Source organism: Denticeps clupeoides, chromosome 1, assembly GCF_900700375.1.
Source record: "Denticeps clupeoides chromosome 1, fDenClu1.1, whole genome shotgun sequence".
NCBI classification, from domain to species: Eukaryota; Metazoa; Chordata; class Actinopteri; order Clupeiformes; family Denticipitidae; genus Denticeps; species Denticeps clupeoides.
In genome coordinates this window covers 2,839,291-2,856,293 of record NC_041707.1, presented here as the reverse complement: position 1 = coordinate 2,856,293, position 17,003 = coordinate 2,839,291, and the positions used below count along the sequence as shown (strand labels likewise).

At 46.4% G+C, this 17,003-nt stretch overlaps 1 protein-coding gene and 2 pseudogenes across 1 annotated transcript; 2 read left to right on the top strand and 1 right to left on the bottom strand.

Annotated features, from left to right (window-relative positions):
* Positions 1–7: 7 nt before the first annotated feature.
* LOC114792260 (probable phospholipid-transporting ATPase VD) lies at positions 8–6,728 on the top strand (the record flags this gene model as incomplete). Its single annotated transcript, XM_028983228.1, is given in 17 exon segments — positions 8–97; positions 201–453; positions 541–740; positions 816–980; positions 1,056–1,545; positions 1,804–1,910; positions 1,995–2,121; positions 2,195–2,379; positions 2,451–2,727; positions 2,805–2,881; positions 2,976–3,101; positions 3,235–3,435; positions 3,514–3,594; positions 3,678–3,755; positions 3,758–3,787; positions 3,872–4,059; positions 6,176–6,728. Coding segments are annotated over 17 exon segments (2,877 nt in total), but the record flags the coding sequence as incomplete, so codon positions are not given.
* A 442-nt stretch (positions 6,729–7,170) lies between these two features.
* Positions 7,171–14,193, top strand: LOC114774892 (dual adapter for phosphotyrosine and 3-phosphotyrosine and 3-phosphoinositide-like; annotated as a pseudogene).
* A 329-nt stretch (positions 14,194–14,522) lies between these two features.
* LOC114775422 (ragulator complex protein LAMTOR3-like) lies at positions 14,523–16,974 on the bottom strand (annotated as a pseudogene).
* Between the last annotated feature and the right edge of the window lie 29 nt (positions 16,975–17,003).

The window sequence follows — 17,003 nt, the reverse complement described above, 5'->3', positions numbered from 1 at the left end:
CTAACAGTTTAAGAACCCCTTCTTTTTAATTCCTGGTGACCCCCCTCCCCTGCTGGCTGGATTCTACATGTTCTGGACGATGATTATCGTACTGCAGGTAACACACACACACACACACACACACACACACACAGCTACTTGATCCATGCCCCTTTCAGCCCTGTTTGCTGAACATTTCTGATGTGTCTCCTCTGGTGCAGGTGTTGATCCCGATCTCCCTCTACGTGTCTATTGAGATTGTAAAGCTGGGCCAGATCTACTTCATCCAGAGCGACGTGGATCTGTACAGTGAGCAGACCGCTTCGGGGGTGCAGTGCAGGGCCCTGAACATCACCGAGGACCTCGGCCAGATCCAGTATTTGTTCTCCGACAAAACTGGAACGCTGACCGAGAACTGCATGCTGTTCCGACGATGCACCATCGCCGGAGTGGAGTACCCTCACCACGACAACGGTCATAACGCTTTACAGATGGTTGATTGTGGGATTGTGTTGTCATGGCGATGTGTATGTAATGCCGATCACTGCCTTTTACGCGCAGCGCAATGGCTGGAGCAGTATGAGGAGCAGGACACACACTCCCGGCCGCACACGCTCCGCTCTCGCTGCAGCAGGAAGTCCCTGAGCTGCCGATCCCTCAGCTGCAACCGCAGCTCCGTCTCTCTGCACACGCTCGCCTCGCAGTCGGACACGGCGTCGCAGGAGCCCGCGCACGCGCACGGCGCCTTCAGCCGGACCATGGTGGGTGACGGGCCGCCTTAAACGCACGCCGAAAACATTTCAAACGCAGCCCTTCTCTTCGTCTGGCGCGTGCAGGAGTGCATGGTGGCCCCGGACCCTCTGCTGCAGCTGAAGCTGCAGGAGCTGCCGCGGCCTGAGGGCGCCGCCGCCGCCGAACTCTCCTACATCCTGGACTTTTTCCTGGCCCTGGCCGTGTGCAACACTGTGGTCGTGTCGTCCCCCACCAAGTCCCAGCATGTGGTAGCCCCACTTCAGTCCGCCTCTTCGAACGTGTGTGTGGCGCATTGATGACGTGTGTGTGTGTGTGTGTCTCAGGTTCCTGTCCCGCGGACTCCCCAGCGTTCTCTCGAGGACATGAAGCTGCTGCTGCAGAAGTTCAGCCTCCCGCATTTCCCACATGCCCCTTCCAGCCTGCACCCCGACACACCGGCTCCCGCCCAAAGCCCCGCCCCCTCGTCATTTCCGGCACCGTCGGCCGAGGGGGCGGGGCTTTGGGAGGAATGCGACGATGACGATTGCGGCGAAGAGCTGTTTTACGAGTCGGAGAGCCCGGACGAGGCGGCGCTGGTCCAGGCGGCGCGGGCGTACGGCTACACCCTGCAGGCGCGCTCGGCGGAGCATCTGGTGGTGGCGCTGCCAGGCTCCGCCCCTCTCACCGTGCCGCTCCTTCACTTGCTGCCGTTCCACTCCGACCGCAAGCGCATGTCCGTGGTGGTCCGACACCCCGTCACCGGACGGGTGGTCGTCTTCACCAAGGGCGCCGACAGCGTCGTCATGGAGCTGAGCCGAGACGACGCGGGTGAGTGTGAGTTCGTCAGCGTGACACTCTTTACAAACTCCCACAGGGACTTATGTGGTAGCCTAGCGGGTAACACACTCGCCTATGAACCAGAAGACCCGGGTTCAAACCCCACTTACTACCATCGTGTCCCTGAGCAAGACACTTAACCCTGAGTGTCTCCAGGGGGGGACTGTCCCTGTAACTACTGATTGTAATTCGCTCTGGATAAGGACGTCTAGTAAATGCTGTAAATGTAAATGTGGTGTGTATCTGTGCTGTCAGCTGCCGATGAGGAGGAAGAGCACCAGGCCTTCATCAGAGAACAGACGCAGAGGCACCTGGACGACTACGCCAGGGAGGGGCTGCGGACGCTGTGTGTAGCCAAGAGGGTAACGAATCAGTAATAGAACACACACACACAAACACACAAACACACACACTCTCTGGTCATTGAGCTGTCTTCCGTTTCATAGGTTCTGGAGGAGGCGGAGTATGAGGCGTGGCTTAAGAAGCATGTTCTTGCTGAAACCAGCATTGAGAATAGGGAGGAGCTTCTTTTGGACTCCGCCCAGAGGCTAGAGACCAACCTAACGCTGCTAGGTGACTGCTCCACCCTTAAAGATGCGTGTGCGGAGGAGGATGTTTTCACGACTCCTCCCCTCCTTTCACTCAGGAGCGACCGGCATAGTTGACCGGCTGCAGGACGACGTCCCAGAGACCATTGAGGCCCTGCAGAGGGCGGGGATCCGAATGTGGGTGCTGACCGGAGACAAACAGGAAACCGCGGTGAACATCGCCTACGCATGCCGCCTGCTCCGCCCCTCAGACCAGCTTCTGACTGCCAACTGCGAGAGCAAGGTGATGACCTCTGACCTGAGGAAAGTGGGAAGGAAGGGATAAGGAGATGAAGTATTTTTCTGTCTGTGTAGGATGCGTGTGAGGCGCTGTTCTCTCGGCTCTCTGAAGAAATCCACCGGTGGGAGGAGTCGCAGGCCGCGTCTGTGGGTGGAGGGGGCGTGTCCGGATTCACCCTGGTGATTGATGGGCGGACGCTGGACTGGGCTCTGGGGGCGGAGCTTCAGGGGGCGTTTCTGCAGCTCACCCAGCACTGCCGTTCGGTCATCTGCTGCCGCTCTACCCCCCTGCAGAAGAGCCAGGTGGTACGACTCGTCCGGGACACACTCGGGGTCACGACCCTGGCCGTAGGTCAGTGTGTGTGGACTGTGGTTTTGTTGGAGAACGCTTCGTGTAAATGCTTCATTAAAAGAGTTTGTGTCTCCCAGGTGATGGAGCAAATGATGTCAGCATGATCCAGGTGGCAGACGTGGGCATCGGTATCTCAGGACAGGAAGGCATGCAGGTACACACACACACACACACACACACACTTACACTTCTTGGACTATTCCTTGTGGATTCTGATTGGACAAGTTTTGTCGTGGTTTCTCTCTCAGGCTGTGATGTCCAGCGATTTTGCCGTCTCCAGGTTCAAACACCTGCGGAAGCTGCTGTTGGTTCACGGCCACTGGTGCTACACCCGTCTGGCCAACATGATCCTCTACTTCTTCTACAAGAACGTGGTGAGCGTGTCACACTTCATCTTCAGCCACGGCCGGCCAGACAGAATCTGCACCCATTTTACCTGACAGAACGTCAACCATGATCTCTCTCTCTCTCGCTCTCTCTCTCTTTCTCTCATCCCCTCATCCCCAGATGTACGTGAACCTGTTGTTCTGGTACCAGTTCTTCTGCGGATTTTCAGGCAGCGTAATGACCAACTCCTGGGCCCTGATCTTCTTTAACCTGCTCTTCACCTCAGCCCCACCCCTCCTCTACGGCATCTTGGACAAGGACGTCTCGGCCGACGCCCTACTCGGCGTGCCACAGCTCTACGCATCTGGACAGAATTCCGAGGTGTGACGTGACTCTTTTGAACTCGCTTTGAGTAAATGGCGACCGCTCTGTACCGGTGTGTGTGCGTGTGTACAACAGGCCTACTGCCGCACCACCTTCTGGTTGACGCTGCTGGACTCCTTCTACCAGAGCCTGGTCTGTTTCTTCGTCCCGTACCTTGTGAGTAACCGTCTATTTCTGGCGGGGCTGGACACACCGGTGCATTCTGGTCCCTGATCTTCGCGTGTTTGTGCGTTTATCAGGCGTTCGCCGGCTCTGACGTCAGCATCTTTTCGTTTGGATCGCCCATCAATAGCTCCGCCCTCCTCATCATCCTGTTGCATTGCACCAGGTCATCGAGAGCCGAACACTGGTGAGCCAGTCAGAACTCACCGGGGGCCCGTTGTCTGTCAGTCTGTCCCACACATGACCGTTCTTCCTTTTCCTGCGCGCGCAGACGTGGCTGCACGGTGCCGTGCTGCTGGGCAGCGCCGCGTTTTATTACGGCTTCTCGCTGCTCTTCAGCGTGCTGTGTGTCACCTGCAATTCGCCCACCGACCCGCTGGGCGTCGAGACACACGCCATGTCCCAGCCGCTCTACTACTGCGTGTGCGTTCTGACCACGGTGCTGGCGCTGCTTCCCAGGTATGGACACACATACAGTATGTGAACCCTTCGGAGTTCTGTGGAATTCTGCTGAAATTGGTCATAGAGGAAGATCAGATCACAACAATAAAAAAAACACAGTCTGTTTCAACTAATAACACCAAATAATGATTTTTTATTAATACATGTAAACCTGAACCCTGGTCCTTCGGCAGCAACAACCTCAACCAAACGTTCCCTTAAGTTGTACAACTCTAGACAAGAATGGAGTTCATGGGAGGACGTGTCTTAGATTCACCAACAGTTGTGTTAGCATGTGCCATACGTCATTAGCTGAATCCCTAGGATTCTTCATCGCCTCACTAAGCCTTCTGGACGCTGCTCTTAGTCAACGTCATTTATGGTGAAATATTTACTTTGTCAACGGACCGTTTTGACGAGATGAAGATGAGACGTAAAATGCTGGTCATGTGACGATAACTACAGCAAACTATATCACGTATTATTGTTGACAAATAAAACGAGACAAAATATGTTTACAAGATAAAAACTATACTCGTAATTTCTGTTGACTAAAACGAGACGTTATTTCCTCTCATTTCATCGCATTTTTATATCCTGTAACTCCCGTCCGGTCGATCAGATGACATAAAACGCAGTTCACAATTGTGAATATAAACATTTAAAAATTATTTGAAAAGTTTGTGAACTAAGAAATAAGTGATCGGTCTATAATTTCAATGGTAGGTGTATTTGCACATTGATATGGGTATTTTTGAACTGGATATTTTTTATTATTGTTCTAATAACAAAAAATATTCAGAAACATACATTTCAAAATGGTTATAAATGAGTTAGCATTTTCATGAATGAAATAAGTATTTTTATCAATGAGCAAGATTTCTGTGTCCCAGGCAAAGAGGTGACATTGAGCGCTTCTCAACTTACCTGTACCTGTATAAAAGACACTGGTTCATAGAACCAACCAATCTATCCAGATTCTGAACTTTGCACCATGGTCAAAGAGCTTACCCCTGATGTCAGGGACAAGATTGTGGACCTACACACGGCTGGAATGGGCTACAAGACCATCGGCAAGCAGCTGGGTGAGAAGGTGACAAGTCAATGTGATTATGCAAAAATAGAAGAAGAACCACAAAGTAACTGCCAATATCCCTCAGTCTGGAGCTCCACGCAAGATCTCGCCTCGTGGAGTTTCAATGAAAATGAGAACGGTGAAAATGAGAACCAGGCCAGAACTAATTTGGAGGAACTTGACAATGATCTCAAGGCAGCTGGGACCCCATTCACCAGCAAAACAGTTGGTAATACAAGGACTGCAAGGTCCTCCAGCTCAAGAAAGCACATGTACAGGGTCACCACCGAACATCTAAATGGTTCAGAGGAGGACTGGCTGAAAATGATGTGGTCAGATGAGACGGATGAGCCAGTACATTGAAAATGACAAAATCCCACCTTGTGGCAACTACAAGAAATGTCTGACCTCTGTGATGACAAAAAAAACAAACACCGTTTTACAAAGGTATCAAATTGAATTTATAAATGTATTTTTTTGGATTGTTCGCTGTTTAAACCTGCCTTTGAAATTAGAGACTGGTTTATTTTTTTCCGTGACTGTACAGTAGAAATGAGAATTCCTCCTTCGGTCCACTTAATGTCCACGTAATGACAAAGTTTAAAATATAATAGAAATAGAAATAAAAAATGTGCAAAACAGCTTAATGTACAAGAATGGCTTCCGAAAACAAATACACAATACAGATGAAATGGACAGACTGGAAGAGACACGGGACACATTCCAAAGAATGACAGAGCTAAAGCAGTTCTGCCGGGACGAATGGGACAAGATTCGTCCTGGGCGGTAGCAGCTCTGCAGGCAACACTCTCACCTGTCCCTCAGGGATACAATGATCAGGGACAATAAAAAGGCAATCTGGACTTTTATTTCCAGGGTTGAGATCTGGTTGGAATGCATTATTTTAGGTATATAATTTTGTTTTGTGTATTTTGTGCATTAATGCAGAAAACCATGAAAAGGGTTCACATACTTTTTCTTGCCATTGTACACAGAACACACACAAACGGCACAAAAAAAAAAAATCATAGGAAAGACTGAGCTGTTTCTCTCTTTCAGGGTTTCATACCATGCCTTCCATAACACCATCTGTCCTCCAGACACCGTGAGGGCAGGGCTTATGGACAGACTCGTGTCTAAGGAGTACTGGACCCACGTCGGTCAATGGACAGACACTCCGGCACCGCAGACACTGAGTGTGAATGCAGATCCCAGCAGCACTACTGACCGCCCCCCAGACCACCACAACGTCCTCTCCTGACAGCCCTACCACATGATGATCATGAATTGTCACATTTATATAAAGTTCTTTATGCTTTGAGGTGAAGTTGGAGTGCCCACACACGCTGGGCTGGTCTCCAGGTAGGGCCTGGGTTCATGGTGATGGCAGATCTTCAGCATGGAATTCGGATTTTATTTTGCGCTGATGTTGCTGCTTCACGGTGTCTCTCATAGTGTTACGGAGAAGAAGCTTTGGACGGCTGCAGGTCCTGTGTGGATGTGGTCCAGGGTTCTGCTCAGTATTGACTGGTCATGTGACTAGATGATGACTGAAATTATGCATCCTGATCACAGGACTGGAAATTAAACTGGACTCTTTTTTTATGCTTCACTTGTGTCTTTCTTCTTTATTTTAAAACCAAAATGCACAATAAATGAGGTTTATTGCTTTTGTCAGAGGTAAATTGATACAGAATACAGTATTTATCAGTTTGGATGAGAAATCCTTTCATTTTTATTTTGTGATGCTAGGAATTATTGGTAAATTTGTGCAAAATTACTATTTTGATGCAGGCTATGTGAATGGAGCATAGGACTAGACATTTATTTCTTTTTTTTTAATTCCACTTTATTAATCATCTTTCCAGCATTGTTGATCAATGCAATTTATTTTGAAAAGTGAAAGTGACGTGATTGTCACTGCAGTGTGAAACACTGCAGAACAGCACAACCATCACCCTTGGTGAGCAGTGGGCACCATGACAGGCGCCCGGGGAGCATCAAGGGGACCTCAGTGTCACATTGGCGGGTCGGGATTCGAATCGGCAACCTTCTGATTACGGGGCCGCTTGCTTAATCTCTAGGCCACCGCTGCCCTAAAGGGGCACTAATGTTTAAATTTTATATTTTAATATTTCATATCCACACTTTAATCAGTAAACAAAAAAATTAATTCTGGGCTTGGGGTAAAATAATGATGCGATTATAAGAAATCCAGTGTGTGTGCGTGTGTTCATTCTCTCTTGACCACATTTGCATAGTCTGAGGACTATAGGTCGCACTTCCTGGTCTATTCTCTGTTTCCCTCTCACTGTGTCTCACTCTCGGCTCAGCTAGACAGGAGGGGCGGCGGCGGAGGATGAGCAGCTGCGGTTCCACGCACTCCACCGAGGGTGTCACGGACGAGCTGGACTCTGTCAGGTATCATTTACATTTGTGCCATTTGGCAGACCATCTGATCCAGAGTGACTTACAATGTGCTTCCATGTAACCATAGATGAAGTGGTCAGTTCTGGTTCAGGGCTCTAGGACTTCCAACTATGAATACAATCTTTTTATTCACTCTGTTCTAGTTTCTATACGTAAGTCAGACAATAAGAATGTGACAAGTTCATCTAAATATTCTCTAAAGAGGAAGGTGTTAAGATGCCGTTTGAAAGTGCTCAGTGACTGAGCTGTTCTGACTGGAAGTTCATTCAACCACCGAGGAGCCAAGACGGAGAAGAGTCTAAATGAGCGTCTTCCTTTTATCTTCAGAGATGGAGGGACCAGGCGAGCAGTACTGGAGGCTCGGAGTATACGAGGTGCAGTGTGAGGTGTAATAAGGGCTGTGAGGTAGGATGGTGCTACTCCATGTTTGGCTTTGTAGGCCAGCATCAGTATTTTGAACCTGATGCGTGCAGCTACTGGGAGCCAGTGGAGGGAACGTAGCAGAGGGGTGGTGTGGGAGAATTAGGAAGGTTGAAGATCAGTCGTGCTGCTGCATTTTGTATGAGTTGTAGAGGTCGGATGGTACATAGGTAGACCAGCTAGAAGGGAGTTGCAGTAGTCCAGTCGTGAGATTATTAAGGACTGAACCAGGATCTGGGTGGCCTGTGTTGACAGATAAGGGCGGATTCGTCTGATATTGTAGAGAAGGAATCTACATGAACGGGAAAGATTGTTGATGTGAGGCGAGAAGGAGAGTTGGTTGTCTATTGTTACTCCAACGTTGTTGAAGGAGACTGAGGGAGATTGGCAGTTATTTCATGGTTATTCCATTTGTGAATAATCACACCAACTGTTGTCACCTTCTCACCCAGCTGCTTGGTGATGGTTTTATAGTCTTGGGTAGGTCCAGCCTTGTGTAGGTCCACAATTTTGTCCCTGACATTCTTGGAGAGCTGTTTGGTCTTGACCATGGTGCAGAGTTTTTTATACAGGTAACAAGTTGAGAAGCGATCAATGTCACCTCTTTACCTGTATAAAATACAACTGGGACACAGAAATCTTGCTGATTGATAGCAGATCAAATACTTATTTCATTCATGAAAAAGTAATTAATTTATGGATTTATTTGTTATTGTTCTGTCTCTCAATGTTAACTGAACTGAAATGACAGACGTGTCATTTGTTTGTTCACGGGCAAACTTACATAATCAGCAGGAAATTAAATACTTTTTCTCCCCCAATATAAATATATAAAGTTCAGTAGGTGTGTGTGTATGTGTTTCAGTATACATATAAAAAGTACAGAAGGTGTGTGTGTTCAGTATACATGTATAAAGTACAGTAGGTGTGTATTCAGTATACATGTAAAAAGTACAGTAGGTGTGTGTATGTGTGTATTCAGTATACATGTATGAAGTACAGTGTGTGTGTGTTCAGTATACATGTACAAAGTACAGTAGGTGTGTGTGTATGTGTGTTCGGTATAAATGTATAAAGTACAGTAGGTGTGTGTATGTGTGTGTTCAGTATACATGGATGAAGTACAGTAGGTGTGTGTATATGTGTGTGTTCAGTATACATGGATGAAGTACAGTAGGTGTGTGTATATGTGTGTGTTCAGTATACATGTATAAAGTACAGTAGGTATGTGTTCAGTATACATGGATGAAGTACAGTAGGTGTGTGTATGTGTTGTGTGTGTTTTGTCTGTAGCTGGTATCACTATGGTTTATCTCGCCATGCTGCTGAAGCTCTTCTCCTGTCTAATGGATGTGATGGGAGTTTCCTGCTCAGGACCAGTCAACATGAAGCCAACTGCTTCGCTCTGTCGTCCGTCAGGTCAGTCCTCCTCTCTGTCACTCTCAGTTCAGATCTGATCACGTCCACCCACCCACCAACACACACAGACCCACCACGGCCATGCCTTCCAGGTTGAACCAGTCAGGTTTACTTAGCACAATCCCTCAGGCTGAATGTTCCAGTTCTTTCTCCTACCTAAAACTGAAGTGTTCCACCATTAGTTTCTGACTAGACCTAGAGATGCTCTCCCCAAATATGTGAGATCTGACACTGGAATGAAGGTGTAAAGGGAATGAGGACTAGTGAAGACTAAGAGCTCAGTCCAGTTGAGAACCCCAACCCACCTACCCCGAAGCAGGTGGCACAGTTTTGCCTTGAGAAATGTACAAAATTCCTTGGTGAATACCTGTAGACCTTTTATGAATATTTGCATGCTTTCTAGAAGTGGAGCAGACACATCCTTTGATTTTTTCCCCATTGACTCAAAAGAAGCCCTTGTCATCTCCACTTCTCTTTTTTCAATAGTTCAGCCAATAATATTGCCATATTATCACTGTTAGACTGGGAAATATTTACATTTACAGCATTTATCAGACGCCCTTATCCAGAGCAACTTACAATCAGTATTTACAGGGACAGTCTCCCTGGAGCAACTTAGGGTTAAGTGTCTTGCTCAGGGACACAATGGTAGTAAGTGGGATTTGAACCTGGGTCTTCTGGTTCATAGGCGAGTGTGTTACCCACTAGGTACTACCACCCGAAATCTTTGCAATGCATAATAAATACATGGATTAAATGTTAATTGTATATATTTCATGGTTGACATGTTTTCGGGTGATCGGTAATGGGTTCTGGTTCTGTAGTTCCTCCTTCACTTCTCTCTTGCATTGTTTAAATTGGCAACGCGCTGCCACTTTTCACTGCTTCCTCTCTGGACGGCGCTGTGGTTGCTGGTGGAACCGTCCGAACTGAGAACGCTCCTGTGTTCCACAGGGCCAAAGACTCGGTGAAGCATTTCACGTGAAGCGCTGCAGTGGACGCTACGCGTTCGGATTCAGCAGCTTTCCCAGCCTGCAGGATTTCATGTGCCACATCGCCAACCAACCGCTGCGGGCAGTGAGACAGGTCCCTCACAAAACTCACATACATTATTTACAGGGCTCCTTTACTTTGTTCACCTTCTGTTGAAGACGGGGCCATTGGGGGTCGGCTGAAATGCACCCCTTAATCCAGGTGGGGCCTTTTTTTTGTGGACAAGCAGTGTATGTGACAGTGATGATCATTAGCACTGGCACTGAGCTTTCACCGTCTTTATTATCTACATCTCTGCTCCCTCTGTAGATGCCCCTGATCCTGCTGTAACTGCTGCCTCTCCTCCCCAACTAGGATAAATATGCATTTGTGGCCCACTTACTGCTCAAACTTGAACAGCCTCGGCCTCTATTATTGACCTGATAAATTCATCAGTGGTGTCTTTTTGTGTTCCAGCCACAGACAAGCCTGCGCCATTAACATACAGTTTCATTAAAACGCGGAACCTTGACCTCAGAGTTTTATCCATCTTTTGGCCCATATCTAAGGCAGGGCTTTGGACTAACTTTTTGTACTGGTTTGTACTGGCTGCGCCTAACTATTTTTTTCTTGGGTGCGCCATCACAAAGTTAGGTGCACCAAATTCATATTGTGCATATTGGCAATATTGACTTGTAAATTATTACATATCAATCTGGTTACATAAAGTCTTTATTTGAAGTACAATTCTAGAAGAAAGGTAAATCACTGAAATTAAAACAAGATAATTAAATAAAAATAAAATCTAATTTAAAAGTGCATGTGTTTTTAAGGGCTTGAACTTTATCATCATTTCGATTATCATTTCGGCCTGATCTATTTACTATGCTGCCTGTTGCTATGAAACAGATGGCAATAAAACAGAAATGTTTCCCCCTGAATGACCCGTCGGACCATTTTAAAAATCTTCACAAGCAAATACAGTCACATCTCAACTCCATTGTTCCATTAAGGTAAATGTCACCACAGCACAGTATTCCTTGACAGAATAACCTCTTAGCTGTGGTGTGCCTCAGGGTTCTATTTTAGGCCCCATTCTTTTTTTAAATATTAACTGCCACTAGGATCAATTTCAGGAAATACAAACATTGTTTTGCGGATGATATACAGATCTATCTGCCTATTGATTGCTGTTCCTCAGTTCAGACACTACAGATTGACTTGAAGAGATATTTTCTTGGATGGAGATGCACAATGGCAGTGCCATTGGCCCACTAGCTTCCCTTTGCCATCAGAGAGCCAGAAACCTGAAGGCCCATCTACGATGACAGGCCTTGGTCCACACCTGATAAACTGGGTTTAACATGTTTTTTTAATAAAAGAAATTAAAAATTTGCACAGTATTGTATATAAAATGTATTATATACACACACAAACACACACTGCTCTCCATCTTCAGGGCACCTGATTGTTCTGAAGTTCCCATATCCACGTTGGGTAGAGGAACCGCCAATTTACGAGTCAGTGTGTGTGCACACAGCCATTCAGTCTGGCCGCCAGCACTCTGACCTCACACCCGTCGCTACTGCTGTATGTATATACACACACACACACACACACACACACACACACACACATATTCCTACAGTCATTTGCCTCATTCATTTTTTTTCCACAGTTGGGCACTAAAGAGGGATACCTGGTGAAACAAGGTTCCATCATTAAGGTGAGCTGAACAGAAGCCTCAAAAGGTCAGAGGCTATGGGTTAAAGGTCACAGTGGAGTAACATAGTTGTCTGATCTCCTCAGAGCTGGAAGCAGCGCTGGTTCACACTCAGCAGGAACCAGCTCAAGTACTTTAAGGATAAAATGGTGAGGAAGTGTATGTTCATGCTGAATCCCTCTGCTGAATCCAAAAATGCATTTTAATTTCCTGAATGATTTACAGCATCTGTCTGTCTCAGTTTATGGAACCAATTAGAACCCTGGACTTGACTGCATGTTCTGCTGTCCAGTTCGACTACAGCCGGGAGAGAATAAACTGTTTCTGGTGAGCAAATGAGCAAGACACATACACAGAGAGACAGAAAGTGTATGAGCCCTCAGCTGTGAATCCGCTCTACTGATAAAGAGGAAGTTGATGTGAAGCAGAACCAGCTTTTCCTGCTGCTGAGTTTTACAACTTTCCAGTGCCCCGCAGCGCAGGTGCATCTCAGCAGAATCAGACCAGGATCAGTGATCCTTGTTCACTCTGAACCAACGCCCATACACTTTGTTTTCCGTTATGTGTTTTTATACTGCAGCAAATATATTTGTTCCTGTTCGGCGTTCATTCTGCAATCCGTTCTTTATTCCGCCAATACCAGGCACTAATCAGCTCCCTGCTCATAATTTACGACATGTCTAAACAACACGACAATCATACACAGCACACAGGGATATGAATAACATTAAACCACCTCTGATGAACACTTTCTGTCTCTCAGTCTGGTCTTTCCTGAACGTACATTCTATCTGTGTGCAAGTCTGGGGCAGAAGCTGACGAGTGGATCAGAATCCTACGCTGGAAACTGGTGAGGAGGTTTCAAATTTACAATAAACCAGTACATTACGGTCCACACAGCAGACCAGCTCCTGAGATATTTATCTGAGATTAAACCCCCTTTTAATGGCCCTGATCTGAGATGAAACCCCATGTTACGGGTCCTGATCTGAGATTAAACCCCCTGTTATGGTCCCTGATCTGATATTAACCCCCCCTGTTACGGGTCCTGATGTAAGATTAAACCCCCTGTTACGGATCTTGATCTGAGATTTAACCCCCCTGTTTCGGATCTTGATCTGAGATTAAACCCCTTGTTATGGATCTTGATCTGAGATTAAATCCCCTGTTACGGGTCCTTATCTGAGATGAAACCCCCTGTTACGGGTCCTGATCTGAGATGAAACTCCCTGTTACGGGTCCTGATCTGAGATGAAACCCCCTGTTATGGATCTTGATCTGAGATTAAATCCCGTTATTGGTCCTGATCTGAGATGAAACCCTGTTACGGATCTTGATCTGAGATTTAACCCCCCTGTTTCGGATCTTGATCTGAGATTAAACCCCTTGTTATGGATCTTGATCTGAGATGAAACCCCCTGTTACGGGTCCTGATCTGAGATTAAAACCCCTGTTATGGGTCCTGATCTGAGATGAAACCCCCTGTTATGGGTCCTCATCTGAGATGAAACTCCCTGTTTGCGGGTCGTGATCTGTGATGAAACCCTGTTACAGGTCCAGATCTGATATTAAACCCCATTTTACGCTTCCTGATCTGAGATTGAAACCCTGTTACGGGTCCTGATCTGATATTAAACCTTCTATTAAACACCACAAAATGTGGAAAAAGTGATGCGCTGTGAATATTTTCCAGCTGCATTGTGTATGTTTGTCTTTGAAAACTTTAGTAAATTAAGTGACCATTTTAATCAACAGACTCAAATGGATGTTTGCAGAAGAAAAGTGAACATCTTCATAATATAGGACCTTTTTAAGTCTCATCTGCAGTTGATAACTACACATCTGCTGTAGAAATGGATCAGGATGTTGACGTTCCACTTCTTTGTCCAGTCACAGATAAGAAGAGGTAGATGAAGCAAGGAGCAGAAGGAAGGTGGTGGGGCTTTCTGAACTTCATCCTACTCAGTTTGTCCCTACTTCCTGTTTCTGAGTGGAAAGGACTTTGGAGGTGGCCATACTGCAGAACACCCGCAGAACAGAATTCCAGGGCTGAAGGGAAATAATCAGCCACAGTCACTTTTGGTGTGTGTGTGTGTGTGTGTGTGTGTGTGAGAGAGAACATTTCTGAGTGTAAAATACTGTATGATATTTTGTGATGATATTTTGTGATGAATGTTCATCATTATGATCTCTAATATGTAAATTAGGTTTTGTTTTGAATTGAACTCCTGAGTTTATGGACACTGGTCAGAAGATCATTCATTAATCTATGTATTTTACAATAAATATGTAAATAACAAGGTGTTTCTCTATAAGATGCACTTTTCATTATGTCAGATGGCCAGAGGAGCATTATAATATTTTCGCACAGCCGTCAGCACCTGTGTCCAGTGCCTATTTTACGCTCAAATCCTGATTTAATCAAAATATCATTTCAAATCGTATATGAACATCAAAACTTTATTGATTAGAAGACAATAAGCTAGAGGGTTACATTCATGAGGGAGCATCAAAGACCTGTATGTGTGTGTCCAGGTATGAACTGTCCTTAAAAAAACTAAAGTGTTGTGTTGTACAACTAAGCCACCTCCACCACGTGTCTGAGCTCGTCGATCAGCGGAACAAGTTCCTTCTCCAGGCTGATGATTAAACCTGCAGAAAGAGGCAGCCAATCACATCCCAGGCGATGCAGCAACCAATCAAATTGTGAAAAGATTCAAGTCATGAATCCAGTCTCTTACATTACGTAGGCAGCTGAGGATCAGCGTGTGTGTGTTACCTGTGTTGGCGTTACTGCTGGCGATGAAGCTAATGACCAGTGGTAACCTGTTAAACTGAACAATCTGACGACAAAAAAACAGATGAAATAGCATCAGTAGTGCATGCAAGTACATGGCACATGTAGTAACAGATGACGTGTAGCGTGTGAGTATGTGATACAGGTTGTAGTAACAGATGACGTGTAGCGTGTAAGTATGTGATGACGTGTAGCGCGTGAGTACCTGGTACGTGTTGTAGTAACAGATGAAGTGTACGTGTAAGTATGTGATACGGGTTGTAGTAACAGATCACGTGTAGCGTGTGAGTATGTGATACGGGTTGTAGTAGCAGATGACGTGTAGCGTGTAAGTATGTGATACGGGTTGTATTAACAGATGACGTGTAGTGTGTAAGTATGTGATGACGTGTAGCGCGTGAGTACCTGGTACGTGTTGTAGTAACAGATGATGCTCTTGTTCTTAGACAGTCCCAGTTTACTGCCTTGGTCGGTAGCGAGAGCGAAGGTGGACAGGAAGGTGGGACGCAGCGCATACTCCGGTGCGTTGTCATTGGCAACTAAAGAGGTCATCAGTACAGGGTCATTAGTGACTGCAGAGGGGGGCGGAGAGTCTTACAGCCTTCTGCCCCTCCCAATAAATGAGGCGCATCTGTCTCACACACGGACACTGCAGCAGGTGAACTGAACTGATGAGATTTTACCTTTAATGACCGGAACTCCATCTCTGTCCGTCACCCACGATAGCATGTAGCCCCTCCACACTGACAGACAGACAGATTATCATTTCACACAGACAGGCAGGTATTCATTTCACGCAGACAGACAGACAGACAGACAGGGACAATCATTTCACGCAGACAGACAGACAGAGAAGGACACTCATTTCACGCAGTCAGACAGACAGAGAAGGACACTCATTTCACGCAGACAGAGAAGGACACTCATTTCACGCAGACAGACAGACAGAGAAGGACACTCATTTACACAGACAGATTATCATTTCACACAGACAGGCAGGTAATCATTTAATGCAGACAGACAGACAGAGAAGGACACTCATTTCACACAGACAGATGGACAGACAGAGAAGGACACTCATTTCACGCAGTCAGACAGACAGAGAAGGACACTCATTTCACGCAGTCAGACAGACAGAGAAGGACACTCATTTCACGCAGACAGAGAAGGACACTCATTTCACGCAGACAGAGAAGGACACTCATTTCACGCAGACAGAGAAGGACACTCATTTCACGCAGACAGAGAAGGACACTCATTTCACGCAGACAGACAGACAGAGAAGGACACTCATTTCACGCAGACAGACAGACAGAGAAGGACACTCATTTCACGCAGACAGACAGACAGAGAAGGACACTCATTTCACACAGACAGATTATCATTTCACACAGACAGGCAGGTAATCATTTAATGCAGACAGACAGACAGAGAAGGACACTCATTTCACGCAGACAGACAGACAGAGAAGGACACTCATTTCACACAGACAGACGGACAGACAGAGAAGGACACTCTTTTCACACAGACAGATTATCATTTCACACAGACAGGCAGGTAATCATTTAATGCAGACAGACAGAGAAGGACACTCATTTCACACAGACAGACGGACAGACAGAGAAGGACACTCTTTTCACACAGACAGATTATCATTTCACACAGACAGGCAGGTAATCATTTAATGCAGACAGACAGAGAAGGACACTCATTTCACACAGACAGACGGACAGACAGAGAAGGACACTCTTTTCACGCAGACAGACAGACGGACGGACAGACAGACAATGACACTCATTTCACACAGACAGGCAGAGAGAGACACTCATTTCACGCAGACAGACAGAAAGACAGAGACAATCATTTCACACAGATAGACAGACAGTGACAGACACTCATCTCACGCAGACAGATGGAGAGAGAAGGACACTCATTTCACGCAGACAGACGGACAGACAGAGAAGGACACTCTTTTCACGCAGACAGACAGACGGACGGACAGACAGACAATGACACTCATTTCACGCAGACAGAGAGCTTTTCTATACGGTACCTGGGTAACTGTTTATATAAAAACCTTCTCAGATCCTGCAACATAAAAAGAAGAAGCTGCAGCGTTTCACCTT